The 26293-nt window shown below is 38.9% G+C and overlaps 1 protein-coding gene across 6 annotated transcripts; it reads left to right on the forward strand.

Annotated features, from left to right (window-relative positions):
• On the forward strand, positions 1-25334 carry LOC145481149 (uncharacterized). 6 transcript variants are annotated; one of them, XM_081459560.1, is made up of 5 exons: positions 1-2321; positions 7147-19641; positions 21263-21334; positions 22102-22173; positions 22353-25334. In XM_081459560.1, exons 2-5 carry the CDS (start codon positions 19382-19384, stop codon positions 25324-25326), a joined length of 3378 nt encoding a protein of 1125 aa, XP_081315686.1. In that variant the 5' UTR covers positions 1-2321; positions 7147-19381; the 3' UTR covers positions 25327-25334. The 6 variants fall into 6 exon arrangements, with proteins under 6 accessions (XP_081315686.1, XP_081315687.1, XP_081315690.1 ...); XM_081459561.1 differs by having other exon boundaries at positions 1-462; XM_081459564.1 differs by lacking the exon at positions 1-2321 and having other exon boundaries at positions 2331-7255; positions 19449-19641.
• Positions 25335-26293: the final 959 nt, after the last annotated feature.

Consider the following 26293-nt stretch of genomic DNA (forward strand, 5'->3'; position numbering starts at 1 on the left):
TCGACGCATGACCAAAACACACTTATTCTTATCAACGGCTTTTTGGAGCCTTTTGTGAGCGCACGTTTTGACTACACCGCATTTAAATAAGAAAAGTGACTTGAACTCTTTATTTACTGGAGCGCAAGTTTGAAAACCCCAAAGCGTCGTAGCTAAAGACTTTGCTTTTGTTCTGTGACAGTTTGAGAAAAATCACCGCCTTAATGCCCAAAAAGGCGTCTGCATATCGTTAAGCCGTACACTCCATTGTCTGCGCGGTGGCAACGAACTCGAGGCGAAGCAGCAGGTCAGTTGGTAAAATTTTACTCTCGCTTCTCTACGCCGACTGGCTGGAATCTGAAGGGTTTTTTGGAAGATCTGGCGAGAGAACGATAGAAGAAAGGTCACAGTGCAGGGAGAACAAATTTACAGCTTCAAAAGATCCCGAAAGTTGAAATATTGGTCGCTTGAAACTGGTATAAGGTATAGTACAATTTTCCTGTTGAATTCAACGGGCACACTTTTGCTATTAATCTTGTTGTTCAGTGTCTTTCGCAGCCACGTTCAATGTTTAGTTCCAATAGATTTCGACGAAGAAATTTATTTAGCTGTGTAAATCACTTGTAACACTCTTTTTTGTCTTTGAATAGTGTGTAAAGTCTCACGCTGATAGCAATAAATCGAATGGTAGATTACGGATTTTAGCCATGCAGGGTTCGCTCGAACATTCAGCAGAAAGCACGGCATTAAAAATCGTATACCATGTAAAATGACGATGATTTATTTTGCGTGGGAAGGCCACAATGTTTGCTTAAAGATCTTCCGTGTACTTAATTATTGAACTCCATTCTTACACCTTTACTTTGATCTTTTTTGCATTTGGACACGAAAATTACCAACGCTGTTTTCTGAAGTTTCCTGCAACGAAACTAACACCTTAATGAACTTCGATTTTGGCGAATTGGGTAAAGGCTAGAAACAGCGAAGGCAATTTTCGCACACTGAAGCAACAATATTTACAAGTAAAATCTAAATATTTCTAGGTTCACCGGATTTCGCGAGCAACGAGGCATGAAGACGAATGAAACACAATAGCAGTTTTTAAACAACTGAATTTACGTTGTGGGCAACCGGTCTTGAACAGCAGTTGTAATAACTTCGAGCAGTGTGTGTGTCATGTCGAACATAAATTAGCTATGTAGTTAAACATATGATTTTGAATCGCGGTTCTAGGTTCGCAACAACAGATCAAGAGCCTAGGAAAACAAATCTCAAAGTCGTATTTGCCAGTTTAATCGGTGAAGGTGTTACATTCAAAAGGGCATCTTGTCGTGTATGCCTTCGAAATGAGCTTGTCTTTAGCTTCAAAATCCCGTGAAATTTGTGATTTTATCCCGCAAAATGCTCAGGCTTCCCTGTATAAAGGTGTGTAAAGAACTTTTATTTTATTCGGGCATCATAAAACAACAAGATGTGTAAACATAGATGCAGATTGAATAGATTTGAAAGGAGGCTCACGAGTGTATATATCACTAGAAGGAATCGAGAGCCGAAAGCAATACACGTATTCGCGGAGATTTCGGATATTGCTCTAATTTTAAAATTGCGTGTTGTTTAAGTACTCTTTAAACAAAAAGTCAGTGAAATGAATCCGAAATAGAACACAATGCCAATTTCATGCCGAAAGCTCGATCTCTCAGAGAAATGACACAGTGATTAATAAGTACCTTTTATGAAGGTGAAAGTTAAATCTAGCTAGAGTCAAAACTAAAGGATATTTTTACACTTTCACAAAATAGTATTGAAGGACCTATTCTGATGTGGTTGAAATTTGTAAAATATCGGACGTTGCTATAATTTGCATGCTATTGTTGATTCTCCACTTATTTCCTCTCTTTCTGCTCTTTTATGGCCCATATTTCCTGTTTGCAAGAGGTAAAAATTAGTTTTGAAGTCTGGCGCCGGAAACCCGTTTGTAAGACATTTCTCACAGACTGCATGGCGTAGCAATGTCCATTTTTGGCGTGCGAGGAAAATACTATTTCCTTTGGTTCATTTATTTATTGGCTGGCTATACTATGTCATTTTATAGCGACTACATAAGTATGGCTCTAAAATGTTAAATTTTCCATTGTAGCTGTCGCTAGTAGACAGATCTTTTCTAGAAATTTCCGTTTAGACCTCACTGGGTTTTCACTGCATCCTTTTGAATAGAGAACATAACAAACCTCTGAGGTCAACATTTGCAAGACGTTTACAAAGGCTAAAAAGGTCTGCAGCTGAGAATTTTCTCGGGGTGAATATTTATAATCACGCAAGACAAGTTTAAAAATGTGAATCAGGTAAGCTGATGCTTGTTTAAAAAGAAGATCATTCTTAAATTTGCTCTGTCTAAACTTCTTTTAACTTGGTGCAAATTTGAAATTTAGATGAATGTCCACAACCACAACATTGAAAAATCTTTTTTCTTTCGTTTCTTTTTGTTATAATGCATTCGAGAATCTCAATGCAAACGCGAAACACTATTCGAAGTCAAAGGTATTCCTTCAGCTGCTTTCAAACTTAGACCGTCATTTGCATTTGTTTCTATATTTCTATCATATTATTGCTAATACAGTATTCATTTATACTCACTTATGTTAACACTTGAAATGGATACATCAAGTTCGGTGTCTTTTGTTCTACTCCACTTTGGTCTCTTTTTGGAACCGCTCAATACTAGGAAACATACAAGTATGTAAAGCAACACACCGTAACTAAAAGCATTACAACTTAATTAATACCTACCTTGTTAAACCAGCGCACTATCGACGAGTGATATTTGAACTGATGAAGAAGTTTCCTTTCAAAATGTCGCCATCTTGTCTCTCGCGCGCTGCGAATGAATATCAGTGCATTTATCAACTACGATTGGTTTTAGCTGTGTTTCTTTCTTACGAATAAAACTCATGACCATGTTTATCCTACTTCTCTTCCGCGGCTTCTTTTATGAGGCACAAATTCCAATTTACTCGGCTCAAAACAAGGTTTTTTGATAACAATTTGTGTTCCCGCCAAAATACTTAAGTTACAAATTTAAGTGGTTTTTGTATTGAGCGACATTTCGCCGCCGCGCTTCTTTCACGGAAAAAAGAGGTACTTTAAGTATTCGAAGGAAGCGATGAGTTTTATGACTGACGATGGATACTGCAAGAGATAATTTGACGAAAGTTTCAAAATCTAAAGATTGCAGTTATGGTCTTTACTGAAACAATGAACATTTCAGTGTTTGAAATATTAAGACTGGCTTTCACTTCATGTTTTCGCTGCCTTCTCTCTCATGGCCAACATTTCATAAACGACATGTGTCATGTTATATCGCAAGGTGGTGAAAATCTAAAGAGGGAGATAATAAATCAAAAAGGAGCATGTGCTGGACTGAGACGGTTTACGAAAATTCGCTGGCTAATATAATGTATGTATGACGTGGCATGCCGACCGCGTCAGTCTGCGTCGATGGCACTATAAGAAATCATATAAGAAATAATCCAATCGCTCTTTGTTAGATACAAATAAAATGTTCTGAATTTTGATGTATTTAAGAACCAATCACAGGAAAGCACTAAGAACACTGACGAATCACGAGTGAATGAAAAATAAGGTTATCGCAAGTGTATACAGCCAGACGAAAATTAGCACATGTGAGTTTCAAACACCTTTGTTGGTATACGCCTTGTCCTTGTCGTACATTGTGTTCAGTTTGAAGTTATTTTAGTTTTTATAATGGCTTTTCTAGCTCTCAGTTGACTTTTTATTTCTTTGAGTCGGCTATAATATTATTTTTACTCGAATATTAGCTATTTATTTTGCTATCAGCTGGCTCTTTCTATTTTCAGACTATTGCCACTTGTCTGTTCTTAGCGGAGTTGACGTTTGTTTTGACTCTCAGGCCCCTTTGATTTTCCTTTCGCGCTATTTGTAAGCTTCGTTCCAAAAAGCCACCCACGTTTATTATATCTTGCTTGCGAAGCTTTTCTGTGTGTGTGGTTATTTGCCTTATCTCCTGCCTTTCTTCAGTTTTGAATCTTGTGGTTCAAGTGATGAAGTAGATTTCCTTTTACGACCCACACAAATAATGTTATTGCACTCTCCCAGGCAGAATTGCTTATTTCCTGTCTTGTGCCGTAATGCTTGTTTTGTCTTATTCCATTTCGGAAATGGTCACCGAGTGACCCTCTCAATTCAAACAAAAGTCACGAACTCTGTTATCACCAAGATCATACAAATGGGTCCCTTATAACTTGTTTACACAACTCACTTAAAAAAATGATATTAAATTTAGCATTCTCAGTTTCTTTGAAGCGTTTTTATCGATACGTAACAATTTTTTGCCTATTCTCCTGATCACTCGAAGTCGCGGCATGTGAAAATTAGTTTGAACAGATCGGTTTGATCGTCGGCGCCATTTTGACAATGAGAGAAATTTTTGAACAATGGAGGCGCTACTTCTCAAAGTAATCATAACTGATTTCAGGAAACCGGTTTGGAGTATAAACAAAATCTATGGCTTCGTTATCTGCAAAAAGAAACACAGACGGTAGATTTTGTGAGGTTTTGGAAAGTACAGCACGAGAAGCTTACTTATTTTTCTGTCACGGATATGGCCGTGACACAATTTGTTTTGGAATTGGTAACCTGAAAATACGAAAAAAAGGCTTGTACTGTACTCTCCCGAAATTCTGTGGACTTGCAATGGGAAAGTAATCGCCATTTTGTTGTTTCCCATATACCTTAGCAGATGTCAATAGTAAATTAAATCTATCTTACTATGGAGTACAATCGAACTTCAAAACTGGAACAAAATATTTTCTTTGTAATGCGTTCTTTCCGATAAGAATGTTTTGTTACCGGGAAAGGCGGAACCGCAACACCGTTGCTTTAAAGCCAGCCGCATCTCGAACCTCTTGTCATGAATATTGATGAGAATTAACCGCCGAGCGAGCGTTATCAATCCAAAAAACGTTTATCTTTTTGATCTCTCACTCAAACTTGCTGGAAAGTGCCTGGTTATTTGTGCGTAGTTTGCTGCAAGAAGTTTAGTCACACTTTGAAGTTAGAGGTACAGCTCGTAAACCGGTTGTAATGATAACACAGGTTATTTATAGCTTGAATTCTAACAATGTTATATATGGTGCAGCTGTTAAAGTAACAACTGTTGTAAACACCTTAATTCGAATTCTCAGTTTTTCCGCTAACCTGTACACCAAAAATGAAACTTGAAAACTCAGAGTGTTAGAGGTTTTGAAAACGTCGGAAGGCAGGCCATCTCAGTTCTACCTTCTACTTAGGAGACGAGCAAAATTAACGCGACACACCCATATCTTGCTTTGTTTTATATAAAATTCGTATTCCGTGAAACCGGATCCAGACGGAAACTCAGTCCGGAAACTTAGTGGCACAACCATGCTAAAATGCTGAACCACACTATCTGTGATTTAGACACCTACTTAAAATTATGGATTAAAACTTTGAAGCTATTGTTTTAATTTCCGGCGGGTATATTTATAAACATCTACCAAAAATAACCACCATATTTTTGCAGGAATCTTTGATAGCTTTTTTTTTTCTTTTCAGTATTCCAACTAGGATTGTGGTGTATTGCGCAGAAATTAGATTATTAAACAATTAATCTTCCACTAACCGATGTACGGTCGCTACAAACACGTTCTTCGCACACGCGCGTGTGTTTGAACAACCGCAGGAAATGCATTGTGTACTAATTAAATAGCTACAGTTTCAAGAACTGAGCCATGTGAATTGCAAGCGTTCAATAGGTTTCCACATTTACTTTAACTTACAATAGCTTTTCCGGTTTGGTAAAATACTTTAGGAGTCAAGAAAACCTAGATCTTGGCCGACTCAAGTTTGTATTTTTTTTTTTATCCTTTCGACTCGAGATATTTCCATAGTAACTCTCAAGTAATCCACAAAAACGCGAACAAAATTGTTTTATGAGCTATCATTTTGGACAGAAGAGTGGATTTGGATGAAATCCTGAAATCGTGAAATCGTGAAATCTTGGCAATGTCCTGGTGAAAAAAGCTTCTAATGTACAGTCAGTAATTTTGCGCATTTTAGAGAGTTACTTTTTGCATAGAAGATGGTAACAGAACATAATAAATGGTATTCAGATCAGCAAACCGTACACTGCACACCGTCGTAAAATCTGGTGTCTGCTTAATGATGCTTTTGTTCTTCGCACGTACATCATTGTTGTCTTTAATCAGTTGATATAAAGAGGCTGCTAGGAAGAAAAATGCAGAGATAATTTTTAGATTTCTGTAGCAAGTTTTGTTAGTAATTATTACACTGTAAGTTAGTTACAAGTTCTTTTCTTAATCGGGATCCCTGGCGATTGTTTTGGAAAACGGGCTTACAAGATAATTAAATCGCTCTTGAAATATCTTGGAGTAAATTAAATGCGGAGATCGCAGATAAGAAAAAAACCAATTCGATTTACTCAACGGAGTTGAGCTACAATCAAAGCCAATCTGCATGGAAACTGCCAAATGCGATTTCTTTCCTTGTACAATTGAAACAGCCTGAACGTAATTAATTTTGCACTTTCAAATGTAAACTTTGTCCGACCTTTCGGCCATGTTGGCGCGTAATGTTTGCATATCCCCGCGAAAGACAATCGTGGCCTCATACATCAACAACAATGTATTGTTGACAATTTGTAAACATTCGCAGCCTGTAAAGTGGCACCAGAACCTCTTTCAATCAAATCCCGGCTGTTTTTGCATAAATAATGCGACGCGGTTATTAAGTAGCGTAGACGCGACGAAATCCCGAGTAAATCTTGTTTTGGTGATCATCGAACGTGGAACTCACGAGAAAGGTACGCGACGCGAGACGCCTGTGTGAATTTCAAGTCAAGCAGAGCCAAACTAGTTTCCGTTGCAGTAGATTATTAAATTCCTTGTAAAGAAGTATCGCAGCTAAGGTAACAGCGCTTGTAATCACTTCATTTGACCTGCATCTGCATCAGGGGCAAGGCTAACGAACATCTGCTGGTTTAGCAGAGTCAAGTTTCACAAGCTTTGATTACACTGTGGTTAGACGTTGAGTGTTTTTTTTTTTTTATCGTTCCTAAACCACGAATCCGAACACTATGTTTTTTTACAGGAAACCTTGAATGAATTTGACAGTGTACCGGACCGCGGGCCTGTTGTTCCAGCAGAACAAAGCGGCAAAAGTTGGATTGTGAAGTCAGGAGCTGTCATTTCGGACAGGGGTGAGTTTTCCAATGTTGTGCAAGTTAACCGCAGTTCAAAAACTACGCTGAGACCCGCTGCTTTTTTCGAAGCGCAAAATTTATATACAAAGTATACATTCTTGCGGTTGTGAACTTCATAACAGACCATTCTTTTTGTAGTGTATTTCATTCACAAAGCACAGCAAGGATAATTTGGTCCAGTGATTACTCTATACATAAAAGTTTTCTACCAGTCTGTAATTTAATAATTCGACTCGTACTCTTTACTTGAGTAAAGAGGATCCAGCGCAACAAAGCTGAACTACCTCCAAGAACAATTGTCTCGAAACTGAGCGAATCTTGCGAAGAATTATAACTCGTTCTTGTTATACACGCTCATGAATATAGAGTAACGTTTATTGAAATTCTAACGTGTACGATTAATTTGTAAAATAAATAGATAAAGTCGAAGCGAAGTTTGCAGAGGAAAGGGTCCGTAGCTGGGAGAGAGAGACATTTGTTAGCAATCTAATAGTTTTTCAGGCTGCCTTTGTGATATACAAGACCTTAATGCGGATATGGACTACAGATCTAACGTAAGGCAAGGTAGTCAGTTTAATACAACATTCTAGGTTGTCCTTCATTGACAATCTTTAAAGCAAGAAGTTTGGCTGCAATTGAGTTTCCAGATGATGCTTGCAGACGCAATAGATACAGTTCCCTACGTGCGAGGCAGCGCTGTTTTAAGTATTCGCTGATCAACTTAATTTATTTTACCAGCGGGAGAATTGTGCCGGTTGTCTAAACACAGATTACTATACGGAATCGAGTATTCCTTTTTAAATGTAACAGAAAGTTGGTTCATTAAATGGCCAACACGATGCTTATTTGAGCATATGCTCTGAGTGATGTGTTGAAAGATAGAACCTGCAAAACGCATAGCGCTTGAAGTTTTCAGCTAGAAAACAGCGAGCTATTTCAAAGATGCAGCGAAAATTGATTACAGAAATAGGATTTCAAGTGAATGTAACGGTTGGTGTACATCGCCTCCCTTATTCTTTACTTCCAAAGTTTTTATTTTAACTTAAACCCGCGCCTCCATCTTATAACTTATCTGCCCTGGCCAGGTCAAATTCTCGAATATTTGTTTTTTCAAAGCTAGGAGTCCACAGAAACTTAAAACGTAGGGTCACTGACAGGAAATATAGACAAAGATCGAATAAAGCTGGCTCGAAAGTTGTCATCAACGAAAAGTAATTACATTGTATTATAAATACCCAAGAGGGGCAAAATGTTTATTTTGTCAAGGAGAGTGTGCTGTTTTTCACCGCCTATTGCATAAATTGCTCTACCAGGTCCCTGTTGTTTATTATTCTAAACCGCGGAGCTTGAGGGCTTTATTATTTTCGTTCACTTCCACGTCATTTTTGTGGCTTAATCTTCTTTATGAGAAACCCATTAATCCGATATCTGAATTATGACGTGTCGCGCGAAACGATGCTAGCTGACGGTTTTCCATTTCGCGCGACAAAGAATCAATTGCAGCTCACTGCAGTTTTCAGTATTAATGTTAGATAGTTGCCAGTTTATCGCATTGTTGGCTGCTCTAAACGAAATTAATTTCTAAATCTCTTTCTGTTAAACATCCGGTTGCAGAATATTTGAACAAATATCTCTCCTCAATGGCGTATTGAAGCCGGCCAAATCACTACCGCATGGATGGCCACGAATGAAAGTCTATACACATGTTATCACACGGAGTGCCCAGTTATCGATAATGTAGCTTGCCGCTTTCTTTAGGCTTTCGAGGTAGCTTTTTATAGAAAATGGACTTATCGCTTTTCAATTCACTTATCTTAGATTTCTGATAAGAGAATCTGCGCTATAAATAAATTAAAATGAATTATTGAGGTCGGACCGGTCGATTCTGAGATTAAGCGGTAAACTTTTTTCTTATTTATAAAAGACTATTCAGTTGTTGTTGTTTTTTTCTTCCTACGATACGATGTTTAGGATTTATTAAATTGACCTTAAAATATTTTAATTTGTGCTGAGTCCATTTCCTGCATGATTGACCACCTTCCTTTCATGGAACGATTTTTCAGTGACCAACTCGAGCATAAAAACCGCAAAATCGCGACGTTTCTTCAGTTTGTGTATAACAAAAACCGCACTGACGAAGAAATCAAATCGTTACTAACTTTTAGCCGGTTTTTCAGGCTTTTTTTTTTTTTCGTTTAGTTCGGTGGAAACTTGTGCCTACAGCGGCCATTATAAAAGTAAAAAAAACCAATTTTTGAGAAAAAAATGCTGGAAAATATGGCCGTTAGCCAACTCATGTGAGCCTGCGTTTTAACGTTAACAGAGAGCAAAGGAAATGGCAGATAACATATTCGGTGAAATGTCGAAATTGCTTTGACCTCAGGAAGGACTTAGAAATTTAATTAACGGATAACTTGAAAATTGATCGAGAAGAAATACGGAAACGATTAAACAAACGAAGGTATATTGTGATTTTCATTTTTAAGAGGGATTAAACATATAATATGAGCAATACCAAGCCGCGACAATGATACATTTTGGAATAAATTAAGCAAATGAAACAATGGACCCACGGAAAATTCACTGTCTTCACTTGTGGCAATGTGTTTCCGATATGAAAAACCTTCGTTCAGATTTTTTGCATTGTAAGGAAAAAAATGTCAAGAAAGCCTTTGAAATCGCGCCAATACTAACATACGATATAATATTGAAGGAGATGAGAAACGCAGGAAGCTTTACGGAAAAAGTCATTAAAAAATTAACGACTTAATCTTCTCGCCGAAAAAAAAAAGGTCTTGACTTAAAATTTTAAAATCCGAAATTTGAAAACAAAGGAAAAGTTATGAGCAAACTGTAACAAAAATTCCATGCTCGCGTTGCCGGAAAAAGAGCGTCTCTGTTCATAAACCGCTTATTACAAAAGGCTTTGAAGAAACAAAACCACAAAGAAAATGACCTAGTAATTTAGGGAAAGGCTATCAAACATGTTCGCCACATTGTCGCGAAATACCTTGATGGAGGTCGCCAACAATTGATTTGTTTATTTGTTTTCTATTTTTTAACTGTGCATATTTCTCACATTATTGAGAGAATTTTTGCGGTGAATAAGTCGAACCCACAAGGTGGTTCATTGTCCGCCGGGCTTTTCCGCTTTAAAAGGACGTCGCCTGCTTGCCAACTGTAAAAATACTTTTCCAAGGATCTCGTTTTAATTACTGGGAAATCAAATATTTAAACGGAAGCCACAAATCAGGTAAATCCAACCTGTAATACTGATAAATCTGCTTTTGGGATAAGCACACATTAAAGTTGTTACTGAAAAACCACAATCGACGACAAAGTCGATCCAGGGGCCAGTGCCAGTGTGTGCCGTGTGGGGAATGGTGGACCTTTGACTGCATACCAGCATTGGGTAAATCCAAACCATGTACCTCCAAATTAAACTGTAACATAACAGGCCATAATAGTGGAATTGATCATCTCATGGAAAGCATCTTGATGCAGAAAACTCATTGTTCATTAAGAACTCCGCAGTAGTGACCGAGAGTTTTGTAAAAGTATTCTCAACCTTTGTTTTGTACCTAAATAATCCATTTTATAAAGTTTAAAGTTAGGTAGTCTGAATTCTCAATTTAGGAAATTTTCATCAAGGTTGCGTCCACACAGAAATGTTAATCTTGGCCGAACGTCACATGTCGGGTACATCACAAGAGAAATAAAGGCTAGGAATGCGCAGACAGCATCATACTTCATAACCTTCATATTTGCGCCAACTCGTGAAATACCGCACTGCATTGTAAATTACATAACTGAAATAAAGAAGAATCAGTGAGTAAAATCGAAATGCATGCGTATAAGAAAAAAGGATAGAGAGAAAGAGAAATCGAGAGGGAGAGCCTTGCTAGTTTAGATTCCGAGGAACTCAAAGAATTGGGCGTTTCTCTGTTATTTCAACGCTCTCTAGCTGAGTATGATCACCACAGGACAGAAGACAACACGCACTCCTAAAAAAAGAATCGTGTCGTATTTAGTTTTATAAGGTGACCTTTCAAGTGCAAAGAGAGAGCAAATTGCAGTAATTTCAATTAGCCCGCTACGCACTCATTTCATGACATACATACTGCAGTCACTCTCTCAGTACCTCATGCTGCCGGCAGACCACAAACATAATAACGTTGACCGAAAACGCCGATTTTAATCAGATAAAAGCACGTTCCTGATCGCCATGCCCTGATTATATGGACATCTTAAAAAAGTTACAGAAAAACCGAGAAAAGAAATGACTTTAATTATATGCATGTAACGCGAGCGTCAGCGAAATTTCGATTGTAATTAATGCTAACTCGCATCCGAGATCAAAATATTTCTTCTTTTTACAGATTGTCTACCTTTTTGTTAAAATTGTCTCGATCTGCCAGTTTGGTGTGAAACAATACTTCTTCCTAGTTTACTAATGTATGATTTTTCTCTTATTCACTTTTATTTTTACTCATTGTTGATATTTCAATGCAATCGTGGACTGCGAGATGTTAATCGTAAGAATGATTTCCAGTGAAGGTAAAGTCGGGAGGCTCGAAAAGATTAATTAATTGCTGAAATCTTACATGTGAAGGATCGTAAATTATTCTAAACAGGAACCGTAGATTATTTCAAGGTATATTATGAAAAATAATACATGTATTCCTAGCAACTGAGTTGTAATTCCGAGCTCGGTTTTCATGAAAGGTTTACATAAAAGAGTAACGTGGACCTGTGTGTGTCAAATACTGGACGCCATTACATTGAGTCTCGTCTTGTGTAATGCTGTAGTTTTCTTGAGAATTTTGTAGAGTAATCATAAATCAGTACTTATCTGTGCGATGTCTGTTTTGGCGTTGCCTCGGGCTATATTCCAGTATGACATATACGAAGTTCATTATCACACAGTTGAGGTTCATTGGCGATTATTATACGCCAAATCTCGTTCCCAGGATCTTCTCGGCGTTAAATCTATGATGCGGAACTGAACGTCACATTGGATTTTAACACCAAGATAACCTAGTGGGACGCAGTTGACAGGTCAGACGCACGCTCATAAATCATTAAGGATAGTGGTCATCACTGAGGAGTTTCACGAGCGTATGTATTTTTCGTTTTGGACCAAACCCAGCTTTGTGCATTTGCAAAATTGCGTATAACTCTGGCAAAACCAAAGACGAATGTAATCAAATCTAGCCAATCACGGCAAGCGTCATTGACGAGTTGACCAATAGGAAGTTGAGCCGGAAAATGCAACCCGAGTCAAGCGCGGGAAAACGCACTCATGCCAAGTTACGATTGGCTAGTTTAGTTTAGCTCCTGCTTGGTTCGACTAACAGCACACGCAGGGCATTTCTAACCAGTAAGATCTCTCAGCAAGCGCCATGCATTTTCAACATTCATTTGAGAACAGCCTTCACAATAACAAAGCCAGAAACGACATTCACACCCTCGCAAGGTTAAATACATTCTGCATAGTTTGGGCAAGTTAACGTTTCTAATCCAAGGCAATAACAACCCATTTCCATAGATCTAAATTCCTTTTGATGAAGAAGATAAAAGGAAAAAAACAATATAAATTTATAATCACGGTCTCAGACTCCAAAAACTCACCAAGTCATTTTTGTTGTCTGACATAAGCTTTCAAGCATTTATGTCTGAGTCCTGTTAGCTTTGATCGCTATCGAAGCAGCTACATTTATAAATGGGACTATTGTTCAACGACAGACGTTTTAACCCATTTTCTGTCACGATTGCGGTGATTTCTTGTCCAAGCAGAAACTAAAAGAGGATCTAAAACCGATCAGACTCCAGAAATGTTTAGATCTTTTCGACTCTTTAACAATACCGAGATCCAGAAATTCGAAAGGATTCACAGGACGTCTGAATCGTGATTTGCATGGACCTTTTCACCCCTACATATAGCTAGTGGGAAATGTTGACCTGTCGCATCAAATCCGTTGTATTTAAACTTCTTTAGGGATTTCCGATCGCTGATGACCTATTATAGTTTTTACGAAATGTTTACACGAAACATCAGCATGATCAGTGTTATTCATTTGTTGCCTTTTAATAGACTTTCTTTAAAGAGTTCCGGCGAGGATGATCGAAAAATAAAAATAAAAATAATTAAATAATAATTCCCTGAAGTGTGGATTAACGGCTTTAGAAAAGCAACAAACATGACATGGAACAGAAAAATTTTCGAGGTATGCAAACTTAAATGGCTGTGTATCATTATCTGTCTATCTAAGCTGTAAAGTTGCCTACAAAACTATTCTGTCTTCGAGTGACGTTGTGATAAATTCTGTGACAGTAATAAGAATACTTTGACTATAATTTCAAAATGCGTAACGTAAAATGTTGGACTTTGCAATAAAAGCAACCCGGGCTTAAACTGATAAAATAGAAATCTAATACATCAACAGGGATTAATGTTAGGCCTATTTAGAAAGATGAGTCTTTAAGCTTCTCAGTGATCATATCAATCAAACAGGTGTTAAGGAATTCCAAATCGTGGGTGCAGCAATGGAGAAGGTTCTGAATCCACAAAGGTGTTTACATATTGCATCAAGAAGTGGAGCGTTACTTCCTCCATGCAGCGATTAAAAAACAAAGATTTTCTATTTCCGCTGACCTATTCCCGTGTCCTTCTTGTGTTCTTTCCAGGGCTGACGCCCGCTAGTTTTGAAATTTTCCTGTTTTAGATTACGTAATAGTGTTTCGTCTGAACAACAAACTGCCTGTATCACTGAAAAGAATGTCTTGAGGTCAGCCTTCAAAGACCTCAAAGCCAGTAACATAAATGAAACTTAACAGATATAATGTCAGTTACATAACATTCTCGCAAGCCTCGGTCCCTATCCTGGGGAATTTTTGATGCGGTCGTAATATTAGAGGCCCGAAGAAATTAGGGACAGTTTCATCGGGGTAAACCAAAAGTTCAGTTACCTTTAAAGATGGTTATTTTATAAATTCAAATTTGTAGACAATTTAATCATCTTCGATCTTGTCGACGAATAGCTTGTCACGGTTAAAACGATTATTTGCTTTAATCCGGCACGGGTTTGGCGTGTGCCCACCCTCTTGGGCAACCTTTTTTCGCCCATCTTAACCCGAATTCACTTCAGTGTCGTTATCACGAAGATTACAATAACGGCAAACGCCTCGTGACGTCATCACCGTGTTGCATGTCATTCAACGACAACAAAGTTCATATACAGTAAATAAATGTTGAAGGTGTATTTGGAATACGCGGTTAAGCACAATCACCGTGGCCGGATTTTGTGGGACAACGTTGAGAGATTTTAATCTTCAAGAACCATTCAAATTCGGTTGGAACCAAGCTGCTGAGATCGGTTGCCCCCTCGCGTCCAACGGTGGTTAGTCATTGCTACTCTTTTTTTCATGTTGACTATTCTTAATTATCAAATACACTCTCTCACAAATCATTCTCTCCTTAAATGTGAATGAACGCAATGGTTGACAACAACAACAACTTGAAAAATTCATGTGCAAATGTAGGAGGGTGATAAGTGCAATGAATGGAACGGCAACTGCAACCTTGATTCAGACTCTGGGAAGTGTAGCATCGTTAATTTTCACGGCGTGGATGTAAACTGCAGGACATAACAGGAGAATAGAAGTCGGTGTTTTCGCGACAAATACCATTTTCTTAAAGAGGGCGTTCTCTTAAGGAAAACATAGCGATCATTGCAGCCTCGATTTGTCGCAGGTTTTGCGCTATAATCCGCTAAAAAAAAAACAACGACAACAAAACGAGGAAAAAAGAAAACGAAATACGTGCGTAGAGAAGAGGGTATCTGTTTTTAATAGTTTAAGGTCATGTCCTCGGAGTTGATATCTTGAAACAGCAAGAGCCTTCGGAAATGTTCCAAGGACTTTTTTGGCTTGGGAGTAAATCTTTTCATCTGTAAAATAGGGAATTAATCTACCATTATACTGCCGCCAAAAAGAACCAGTTAAAATTCTCATGAGTACAAAAAGGACTGAGGAAAACAAAGAGAAGAAAGATTGCCTTTAGAAATGAATGAAAGAATGTGAAAAACAGGTCAGGGAGGTCACCACAAGACACTGTGACGAATTGTAAGCTAATTTGTTCTATGAAAATTGTTACATGGATATCTTGAGAGCAAGAACAAAACACAACAAAACGTGCATCGTTTTTGCAGCTGTTTGTTTTTGGTAGCTTCTGCGACATTGTAAAAACAAGAATTATTTTTCCACCTTTGCGTACTCTATTTCAAATTCTGTTGATTGGCGACCACATGCGCACGAACTCGCTGAAACTCCATTGTGTGTCACTACAGGCTAGGGACGTACTACGTGTAAAGTCTTTGAAGCCGGCCATGTGAGCAAAACCTGCCGGCGTGTAAATAGAAAGCTAAACAATTCAATCTGCCTTTGAATTCCTAGGCGCGAACAGGTGGAAACTTTCAGGTGGTCTAAACGATGTTTTTTTTTTTCCCAAAAGGAATGCTCTAAGTTATAAGGGTCCCTTTCTGATTGTTTTGTGACTGGATTTACGGGCATCGAGACAGATGACAAATCAACTCAGACAAGAATAAGATTCTTCTATTAAAAACTTAATTAAGATATGATAATCAGTAGTTAATTAGGTTAATTGGAACTCGCTTCAATTTCAATTTGTGAGAGACTCTCTTAAAACCCGCGCATGAAGTAATGCAAGCTACACTTAAGCAGACTCGACGAACAACTTTTATCAGAAACACGCCATACAACGATATGAAAGATTCTTTTTGTCTTCAAAACAGCAAACCCCATCGCGTGAGGTTCCGCACGAGACAGTCAGTGGATTTTGTTTTGCCAACTGATAAAGATCATAGATTAGAAGCAAGTGCTGTTAAGGAGATGATAACATCTGCACGGAAGAAATAACACATACACTGACAGTACAACCAAAGTGACAAAGACATTTGATCAGCGACTAGCCATAACTACATTCTTTTGTCATGAATGTTTACAGTACTGTTTCACTTCGTAGAAATCTTGTGTTTGGTTAGAAACAGTTGCGATATGAGTTGCTAGTGTACCATAAGCACGTATTCTAAGCAATTTCGAAATACAGTAAATAACGTTCCTAGTGATATCTTTGATGTGGTAGACTGTCAGCATAAAGACTCTTCTCAGCTTGCAATAGCTTTACGTTTTGAAATACAGACAAATTTGTGCTACAAAAAAAGATCACCATGGTTTGAGTTCGAATTGATGCAAAGAAACCAGAAGATTTTTTTTTTTAACAACGACAAGACTGAAATTCTTTGATTAATATCAGCCCTAAATGTTATAGAACTGGTATATGTTGGTTAACACGTTTCACTATGATTTATTACACTTTAAAACCTTTTTTGAAATTGGAGGTTTAGACTTTCTAAAATAGTGCTCCTAAACAACTTAATGCAAGAGTTTAAACAAGGTTTTCATCTCGATTTTGACGTAATTACAGCCGTATCAAGAGAACGTGACTGTACAAAGCTGTCCTAAAAATATCACTGCTCATAGTAAGATAAGTATTACCGGTCTATTTTGAGATCAAAGAACTAAAAAGGCGTTACGGGTGTACTGTAATCTTGATAAACAGTTGACAACTTTAGCGGATGGATTCACATTGTGGGCGGCTGGAAAAAATAACTTTTGAGCTGCTATGTCGACGCCAATAATGCAAAGCAACTAAGGCTTTGATAGGAATTAAGGTTGTCAGGAGCCCTCAAGTTTGCTTTGCCATCTTACTCTTTCGTCTCTCAAACAGGTACGTTTTTCAAAACTACGCCGTAGGAATTTGAAAACGCAGCTTTATTTCTACGGTTACGCCTACCGTCCAGACTAATCCGCCACGAAAACGCAGCTTTTCGAAAACGCTCTTCAAACCGGAGGAATTTAACGTCAGCTTTTCGTTTTCGTGTGGACGGAAAACATTTTGAAAACGGAGCTTTCCAAAAACTATGCCATCACGATAATCATGTGATTTCCTTGACTGAGTTTAACTCAAACACAAATCTAAAATGACCGGTAATTATCGCGTCGTGAAATTCCTCCGGCGTAGTGTTAACGGCAACATCTGATGCGTTTTCAGAAACCTCCGTTTTCAAATTCCTTCGGCGTAATGTGGACGTCGGGGCCTTGGAAATTACAACAGCACCTCTTTTTTGCAGTTTGACACTTTTGACATGTGTAGCTCAGTGGAAATTTGTTGTCAATTTTCGGTAATTCAATTATCGTGTTATCTTCGCGAGTCAGCCGCATCGGCTTCAGTTTCTGTTATTCTTCTTTTAAAGAAAAACATTCATCTCGTGAATGGGAGTTTCGTTAATGCGGTTTGTGACGCTTGCATGTACAAACAACCAGAACAGGTAAGGTATACTGGGTCAAGTGATGAATAATGGTATATAGAATAGACCGTTCTGTTACAAGGACACTCCGAATTTATAGTAATGTGGGACGGTAATCCACCTTTTAATTCAACGCACATGTGTGCACACAAACACATTCAGAAGCATTGAATGGAAGCAAGGACTCGAAGGCTGGGTTCCCGCGAAGGAAATATTTGTTAAAAGCCACACTTCGGTTTTTCCAATAGATGTCACATTCTGTGTTAAGTTACTCTTTGTCGATCTTAGCCAAGAAATCACGGTTTTGGACTATAAATACTTGATTAGTAAGGTGTTTATTTAATTAGGGGAGTCAATCTCGGCATAGCTCTAAATTTAGCAACTTTATTTATTCACACCTGGGATTACGTGTAAAAACTTCGATGCATTTTTAGTGGTAACACAAACGTCAAAAGTTTGAAAATCATTTTTGTTCCACAAACCACAATTGTCGGAATGAATAACGCCTACACAAATGCAACTTTTCATACAGCTATGCCACATCAATTGAAAAACGTACAGTTTTGAAATGAAGTGGCACTGTACACTTCTGCCACCAGGGCCACGGAGAGTCGTATCATCAAGCATGTTCATTTGTGAGCCCTCGGTTTTTGATAGGAAAGAAATACTGACGTGACATCTTTTAAACTGCTTGTGCTGTAGAGCGATTTCACGGCAGCCATGTTCAGTAGTGTTTCTAAACAATAAGAAATGTTTGCCTATGAAAAGAACTCATTTCCCAATGGACAAAAAGTACATTGATTAGGGCACCAACATGGCCGCCGTGACGTCATGTGAAAACTCCCTATTCGGACTGGACAACATCCATAAAAAATTATCAGCAGTACATGCGGTTTTTTCCTCTAAGAAATGAATCACATAAACTCGTCTGTTATGTACAAATAGTGAGCGATGCGAAGAATACATTAGCCCTTCTTCCCAGTGCAATGGTGAAATCGTCTAGATCGCTAAATTTGTTTCAATTTCAGGCGAATTCTCGTTTTTATATATTTTGTCTTATTTTGTGCAGCATAGTACAGAAATTCAGGACTCAATTAGGACAGATTTACTTTATTTTTCCTAAACTAACTTTTGCATTGTGAATAGAAAATCGAAATCGAGACCATTCAAACAAAAGCCAACAGGGATCTCAATCTTACAATGTCCTAACTGGAATTTAGCGGTATTTATTAAAAGGTTATCACAAATTTCCAGAATGTGTACCGGGATAAAACGTAGTAACTGGATAGACTTTGTTGTTGTCGTTAAAGACCTGCTGGCCGCCATTTGTCGCACTCTTAATTATTTTCAGCTTTCTCGTGACAATCGCATTGCTTATGAACCTGTTAACGATATTGGCCTGATGTAGGCAGCTGGCAACAAACTTATTGGCTTTGGGCGGTAACATATCCATATCTCCTCTTAGTATAAACACAGTATTATACACTTGGGTGATAAATCTCGTATTTCACACACTCGTAAACTAAGCTATCCAAGCATCACGAAAAACTAGGAACATTTATCGAGAGTGACTTTCTAGCATTTCTACTCTTCACGATAAAAATCGAATCTTGACGATCGAAAAACGCGGGAATCTGGTTTAATAATTCACCAAGGAGTCTTTCAATCTGCTTATCAACTCGTTATCAGCTTGGTATGACTTATTAACGTCACTCTTATTCCCTCATTATCTGTCATGATCTCACGCGATTGTCTTAGAGTTGTGCATTTAATGGTTCTTTCTTGGTTTTGTTTGCAAACAGATCGCAACTCCGCCAGAAAAAACACACGCAAGATGAAGATCGGTGTGGTTGCTTCTCTGGTGTTTGCGGCATGTATGTCTTCTTGTTTGGCGTTCGACTGCCCGAGACAGTGCACTTGTGGCGAGACTGTTCGATGCAGGGTACAGGACTTGACGATCTTGAAGAAAATTTTACCAGCAAACATCACACGGCTGTAAGTATAGACAAAACGTCTTTGCGCGTATCACACAGGGTGATCAATCTTCTGATATAATGCGGATATGCTGTAGCTTAGAACACCACTAATGCGGCCTGAATCGTCAACATGCAAAGCGAATTTGTGAAGGTTTTGGGTAATTTAAATGCAACAACTGAACAGAATTCATTTTTTCCTGTAGCGTATTTGCTAGTGACACTATTTAGACGAATGTTCAAGGAGAATCAATGACAAATAAATTATAGTAGGAAACGTTGCATAAAACACAGCGTTTTCCATAATCCGGATTCAGTTAAATATCTCGAAGACAAGGAAAACCGAATTGAAGTCTATTGTTACAGTTGGAAAGTAAAAGAAAGAGTTTTTGTGTGTTATTCGACAGTCAGGTCATCTTTTAGAACCTCGCAGATGTGACCTTATGAATAAACAGTGGAGAAATCTTTTTATCTTTCCAATGTTTTAGTAGGTCAGGCGGGCGCTGGTGGGTGGCCAAACTTGAAACATATGAATGATCAAGGCAGATTATTAGCAACAAAATATGTTTATAACGAAGAAACCCGAGCTTTCTTAAGTAACTAAATCTTTGCAATCCGGAATTGAAAAAAGGGATAAACAGCCAAAGTTGGCCGTCAGTATCATTTATGGAGTATAAATAAGCGGTAAGCAGTTTTACTTTAGGAGATTTCTCTGTGATAAAGCGATAGCGAAAGTTAAGCGTGGGTCGTATTTCTTTAGTTACAGTGAAAAAAAATAACAAAAACAAAAAACCTCTCAAGCCCCATCAAAGTGTTGTGCTGCAAACGATGTTATTACAGGCGAATTGTTAATCAAATTATCAGTTCCGTTTTGCATGAGACAAAACCTTGGATGAGATTCAACATTGCCGTAGAAGATTTTGATGACTTTGAGTGTGACCTGTTTAATGTTGTTCTCGTTCAAGATTACTGAACTCTGCCAAATAAATAAACAAAAGGAGATCAAAGGCTTGATTAATGAGCCAGTTTACCTTATGTCTTTACGAAACTGAGCTTATCCGACAGTGCAATAATATTTTTATAAGACTGTACATTTTTACTTCGTTCCTGATTGTTGGAACTTCGTGAAAACTTGCACCGCTCAGAAACTCGGAAGAAAACACTGATTTGTATTCAAACAAACTTACACAAACACAGTCCCACAGTAAACCGATAAACTATATTTCGAATTGGGTCATTCGTGTTTTATAAGTCTCTTTTTCGATGAACCGGCTAGACACTATATAACAAGTTGTTTCGCCAAGATATTCCACGAATGTCTTGTTTAAATGCTCCTTGCTGTCTGTTTCAACTTAAGTGGAGTTAGGCTGGCATGGTATTGAAATGAACTATCAATGTTGATAGTGATATTTGTGGATCTGGCGAAAGAAATGAAACAACTAGAAAAAATATACTACTTGAAGAAATATTTGAGCGTTTGCCAACTTAATGATCTTATGAATATCAAGTTTCACTCAATTCTACGCTCGTTACAAATTTGAGATCAAAGTGTTTCGATAATTGGTCATTTTCCAGTATTGTAAACATGCTCTCTATTTGATTGCAGTGTCTTAATTTAACAGCTTGTTTTGTTCTTCTTGTAGTGATTTATCGTCTCACGACATACGCCAAATTCCGCCAGGAACGTTTGAGAACTTCACTTCTCTTCGATACTTGTGAGTATTAAAATGTTTGCATTTCGACTGCCTGGCGTTTTAAACTCTTACGTTCTTTCGAGTAGCCAGTACCCTTATCATTTTTGCTTTGATATGATAACACTATACACTTAATCACCCGTGGGAAGCAATTTGTTAGTCAGAGTCGAAGTCTCGGGAAACATCGAGATTCGAGGGAAAATAAAACTGTTTCCCAAGGGACCAGTGATCCACTGTTTTGTTATATAGCTGGAGTTTAGTGTAAAGTTGTAAGTCAAGAAGAAGTCAAAGTAATCTATGGTAAGTGGGAGAGCGGGTTAACCAATGGGAGCGCGCGTGAGATTCAACTAGACTCTGTAAATTGCTCTTCTCTTTCAACTCTGGGGTGAAATAAAGTTTTGTTGTTGTTTTGCGTTTAGCTTTCTCCATCATCATCAAATCAGGCCAACCTTTACCAGCGAAATGTTTGAGTGTAATTTGTTTTAGCACGATTTCGAGAGGTTCTCAGAACCTTTGAAAATGTGCCTGTAATATCACTAGAAACCCAATTATTCTGGATTGATTTTCAAAAACAGTTCTCAAGAAATGTTATTAAGAACCTATTAGAAAGTTAGCGTGCACTTTCAAACTAATGTGGCTTCAGTTAAGTGAAGCTTGGTCAAAAATAGTGTTATCGTAACATAAACAATATTTTCTTATCGAAGGGAAAATTTGCTGCAATTATAAGCTTAGGGAATTCGCGATAAAAGTGTTGAATTAACGTAATGCGTTTGTTTTGTGCATTGCAGATCTCTTGCAAACAACTCTATTAGATTTCTTACGAGGCAATCCTTCCGTGGACTTCGAAACCTACGAGAATTGTATGTATTTATAGATACTTAAGTTGTTTATTATAATTTTAACACGGTCACAATTTTATCATTCTCATATTTGGTCTACATTCTGTGCAAGTACAAGAGTAAATGCTTGATTTCCAAAAGCGATCATAAACCTTTGTCTTTTCAAACTGTCAGTTTTATTTTTTTATTTTTCCTCGCAGGAATCTGAAAAACAATGGGCAACTAAAATTAGACGAAGACGTTTTCGACAGTCTCCCCTCTCTACGGATAATCGGCTTGGATGGAAATAATCTGAAAAATCTTCCTGAAGGACTTCTCAACAGATCACACACTGTCAATGTGTCAATTGACAGACAACAGGAAAATGTCCATTGCGACTTCAGCAAAAAACCCAGAGAGCAGTGTTTGGAGAGCGATTATCCCGTCTGTAGCGAGGCTATGGACATTAAAGAAGATGTAGTCAAGCTGTCGCCTTATCCGAAACATTCTTGCGTGCTTGCAAGCTGCGAAAACAAGCAAAAGAAGGTGAAAGTAATTTGTGTGGCTTCGAAATCGTTTGCCAATAATACGTGTTGGCCAGGAATGATCGGAGACAACACGGGCGTCAAGCTTGCCTTGTGGACGTTCGGGCTTCTCGCCGTTGCTTCAAATCTCCTCGTCTTATTAACTTTACTATGCAACAGTGTAGTTCGCCGAGCTCCTCTGTGCATTTTCGTCATGAATTTACTGTTAGGAAACATTTTAATCGGCACACACATTGTCATAGTAACTGTTTCAGACACTGTTACATACGGGGACTCGTCCGAGTGCCATCAAGAACGATGGGAAGCCAAATTGTGTGTACCGCTGTTCATCATCAAGTACATCGGGCTCATGGTGGTTGTGCTGTCGCTTGTTCTCGTCACAGTGGAGAGGTTTTTGGTTGTTATAGTGAAATCACCGCGTTATATTGACACGTGCAGAGCAGTGGGTTACGTATTCGAGAGTTGGATATTCGCAACTATTGCCACAGTTGTATTGTGGACTAAAGCGGGAAACTGGGGCTATCTTTGTTCCACGTTCGCTAGTGGCCAATCCTTCACAGACATTGACAGAGGAATAAATTTATCACTCGTGGCCGTCTGTGTAGTACTCATATGTTTACACGCGTTCATGATATGTCGAACTAAACTCAAAGATCGCGTAGTTGCAGTGACTGTGGACTACAGAAACACCGTTCGCATGTTTCTTCTCGTTTTATCTACGTTCTTTACGTGGGCAATTCCGTACATGTTGTTGCTTTTCACCGTGCCGCGAATAATACCTGAAACAGATGCGATGCAGACCATGGCAATCTCGTTATCTTTAAATGCTTGCTTACACACATTCTTATACGCTTTTGATAACGACCATTTGGAGAATCTCTACAGCGCTTTGTCCTGTAGGAAAGAAGAACAGAAAGAGGACATCTTATCGACTGATAAAAGGAAAGAAGCTGACAAGGATTTAGAAATGGGCCCTTTGCCTACCAAGAAATCACTGGAGTCATTGTCGGCTGTGGAAGTGACTAGTCCACAAGGACAAGACACTTGTATGAGAGTTTTACCAGTCACTGAGCTAAAACATGGAGTGCAGCAACAAAGAAGAGGGTCAGAACTTTCTAAAGCCGAGGGCGCCGTTATAATCACAAATAAATCTCCCACTAACTCTCGACACGGAGAAGCCATTGTTTTCTTACATTCAGCTCCATCGTCACCGAGCACTTCTAGAGGCGTCCGAGTACACGAAGAAGGCGTCAGCGAGTGCGGTACGATTTCATCTGACACTAATGTCACATGGTTGAGCAGTGAGTGCCCAAGCGTGTCTCCAAGCTCTCCGAATGCGCTTTTGAAAATCAATGACGGAAATTCGACAATTTCTAGTGAAATTTCCTCAATTACGCCGAGTAAATCTCCTTCAAACCCTGGCAGTCTACAACACCCTAAAAGAAGGCCCAACTCTATAGAGAAAGACGCAAAGCGACACAGGCTATCGAAGGGAGGAACAGGCACTCTATTAGATCAGTGCGATGCCGAGGAAATAAAAGGCGAAATTAGCAAAGATGAAAATCAAAACACGAAACGAGATCGGAGAATGAGCCCCGTCCGTGATATCATTGTTCGGGTTCTTTCACCGAAACTTAAAAAGAGGCCGAAGACTCTCGATGGAGTTCCGACGCACGAATCCAAAGCCGAAGAGCGACCCCCTTACAAAAGGACTAAATCGCTCTTGGAAGGAAAAGAAGCCGAAGATTTGAACGGCAACCACGACAGCAGGAATCCTTTAAGACCGCTTTCGCCTGTGCGTCTTCGGAACAAAAAGGCCAAGGAACGCTCCAAAGACAAACGTAACGGCGTCTTGGTATTTCGCGCCGGGTCGGACGGTTTAGAAATTCACGAGGACGTTACGTCACCAACTTCGTCGAGGGCCGCAATGTGTGCGGAGCAAACAGAAAAAGACGGACCCAGCTCTCCTAAGTCTGCTAATAAAGCGACGGACTGGGAGAGACTGGCGACTTTTTTAGTCATCAAACCAGTTGCTCCGAAATCTAAAATTAAAATTAACGATAAAGATAAAAAGAAAGCAAGACACAGTCTGCCGGAGACGGCACTGAAGACGCCAGAAAGGGTCAGAATTTATGAGAATCCGGCGATAAGTTTGGAAAGCGACCCAGCGTCACCCACTTCTGAAACCAGATGTACGTCACCCCAGTCTCCAACCAAACGCCTCGCGAAGCTTGAGGAGGGTGATAAACTCACCGACTTACCGACTGGACTGAAGCAGAAGAATCGTATTAGCACCGCTTCTACTGTTTCACGCGTATCGAAATCAAGCTTAGAATGGGACCCTTCCTGCGCTTATGAATACGGCGATGAAGAAGTCATGCCTCCGCCGCCACCCCCACCCCCTCAACCAATTCCCGACCTACCCCCAACACCTCAACCGAGTCCCGGGCCCGAGAGAAAGGCAGACTCCGCTGACCATGTGGAATGCGTTCAAGTCAGACTTGACCCAGCTAATCGATACAGCCTCGAGTGGGATCCGACTGGTGTGCAAATGAGGCTGAGTGTTATTTCGCAGGACTCCACAGCAGACGGCGGTAAAAACACTACCTCTTCACGACAGAAATCGGAACCAGAACCAGAATACGTATAGAGCGGTTTTCACTTGAGTGTCGAAAGTAATTCACATTCGTATTGGTGTTGCGTTACTATGCTTAGCGATTGGTTTAAAAAGCTCGCACCACATTTCAACCAATGAGACGCTAAACCACACCCAATCGTGACTTGCCCGCATGCGTTTTCCTGCGCTTCGCGCCAGCTTCATGTATCTGCTTAAAGTTTTGATTGGCTCACTAGATTGTCCTTTGTGACTGGCTTAAGTGATAACTTTGGTTTTGGCTTTACGGCACTCAATTGAAGACCGCTCTAATGAACCGTTATTGGGAAAAAAAAGAGCACACAATAGATAATAGATAATAGATTATGACATAGTTAATAGAGGGGAATGGTTATGAAACTCGACAAAGTTCTTACTTGTATGTTTTCGTTCGGTTTTTCGGTCTTAACCGCACACAAAACACAATAGTTTGTTTACTACTGATCGAGGAACTGACCAGGTTTGGTTACGTAACTCATGCATCATTGTATGAGCGCAAAACAAAAGATTGTGCACGGTCGTGGACCGTCTAACATAAATCTTGGCATCTTTGTTTGCTCCTTTGATGTTCGCCGGGCTTCATATGATTATGATAAAGGAAGGTGCTCTGTCATTCGGTATAATTATTTTGAGAAGCTGAGGAAACTTAGCTCGATCACAGGCGACCCAACAATAATTCTTTCATTTTGTAGTGGAAAGGTGTAAATTAAAAGGATAATTTTAGATTTACATGGTGTAATTGCTGATTGAGGTAAGGTAGTTACCTTGCCTCAATCAGCAATTACACCGTTCTGTTGTTACTATTTGTCTTAATTAGCATTTTTGCCTACTTATTATTCAACTTGCTTTGTAATCATTCATTCAACTGAAGATGATAGAAGTTCTGTCGAAACATGTCTTTTAAACTTAAAAAAGTGGTCGTTTTCCTTAAAATCTATTTATTTACATGTTAATTCAGTCGTAT

The sequence above is a fragment of the Orbicella franksi genome, chromosome 3 (assembly GCF_964199315.1).
Source record: "Orbicella franksi chromosome 3, jaOrbFran1.1, whole genome shotgun sequence".
NCBI classification, from domain to species: Eukaryota; Metazoa; Cnidaria; class Anthozoa; order Scleractinia; family Merulinidae; genus Orbicella; species Orbicella franksi.

Bases quoted from the DNA above. Each gene is read 5' to 3' on its own strand.
- LOC145481149 (XM_081459560.1), top strand. From the start codon at position 19,382: ATGATCTCACGCGATTGTCTTAGAGTTGTGCATTTAATGGTTCTTTCT. The intron at 19,642-21,262 runs GTAAGTATAGAC...TTCTTCTTGTAG, and splicing joins CCAGCAAACATCACACGGCT to TGATTTATCGTCTCACGACA. The intron at 21,335-22,101 runs GTGAGTATTAAA...TGTGCATTGCAG, and splicing joins TTCACTTCTCTTCGATACTT to ATCTCTTGCAAACAACTCTA.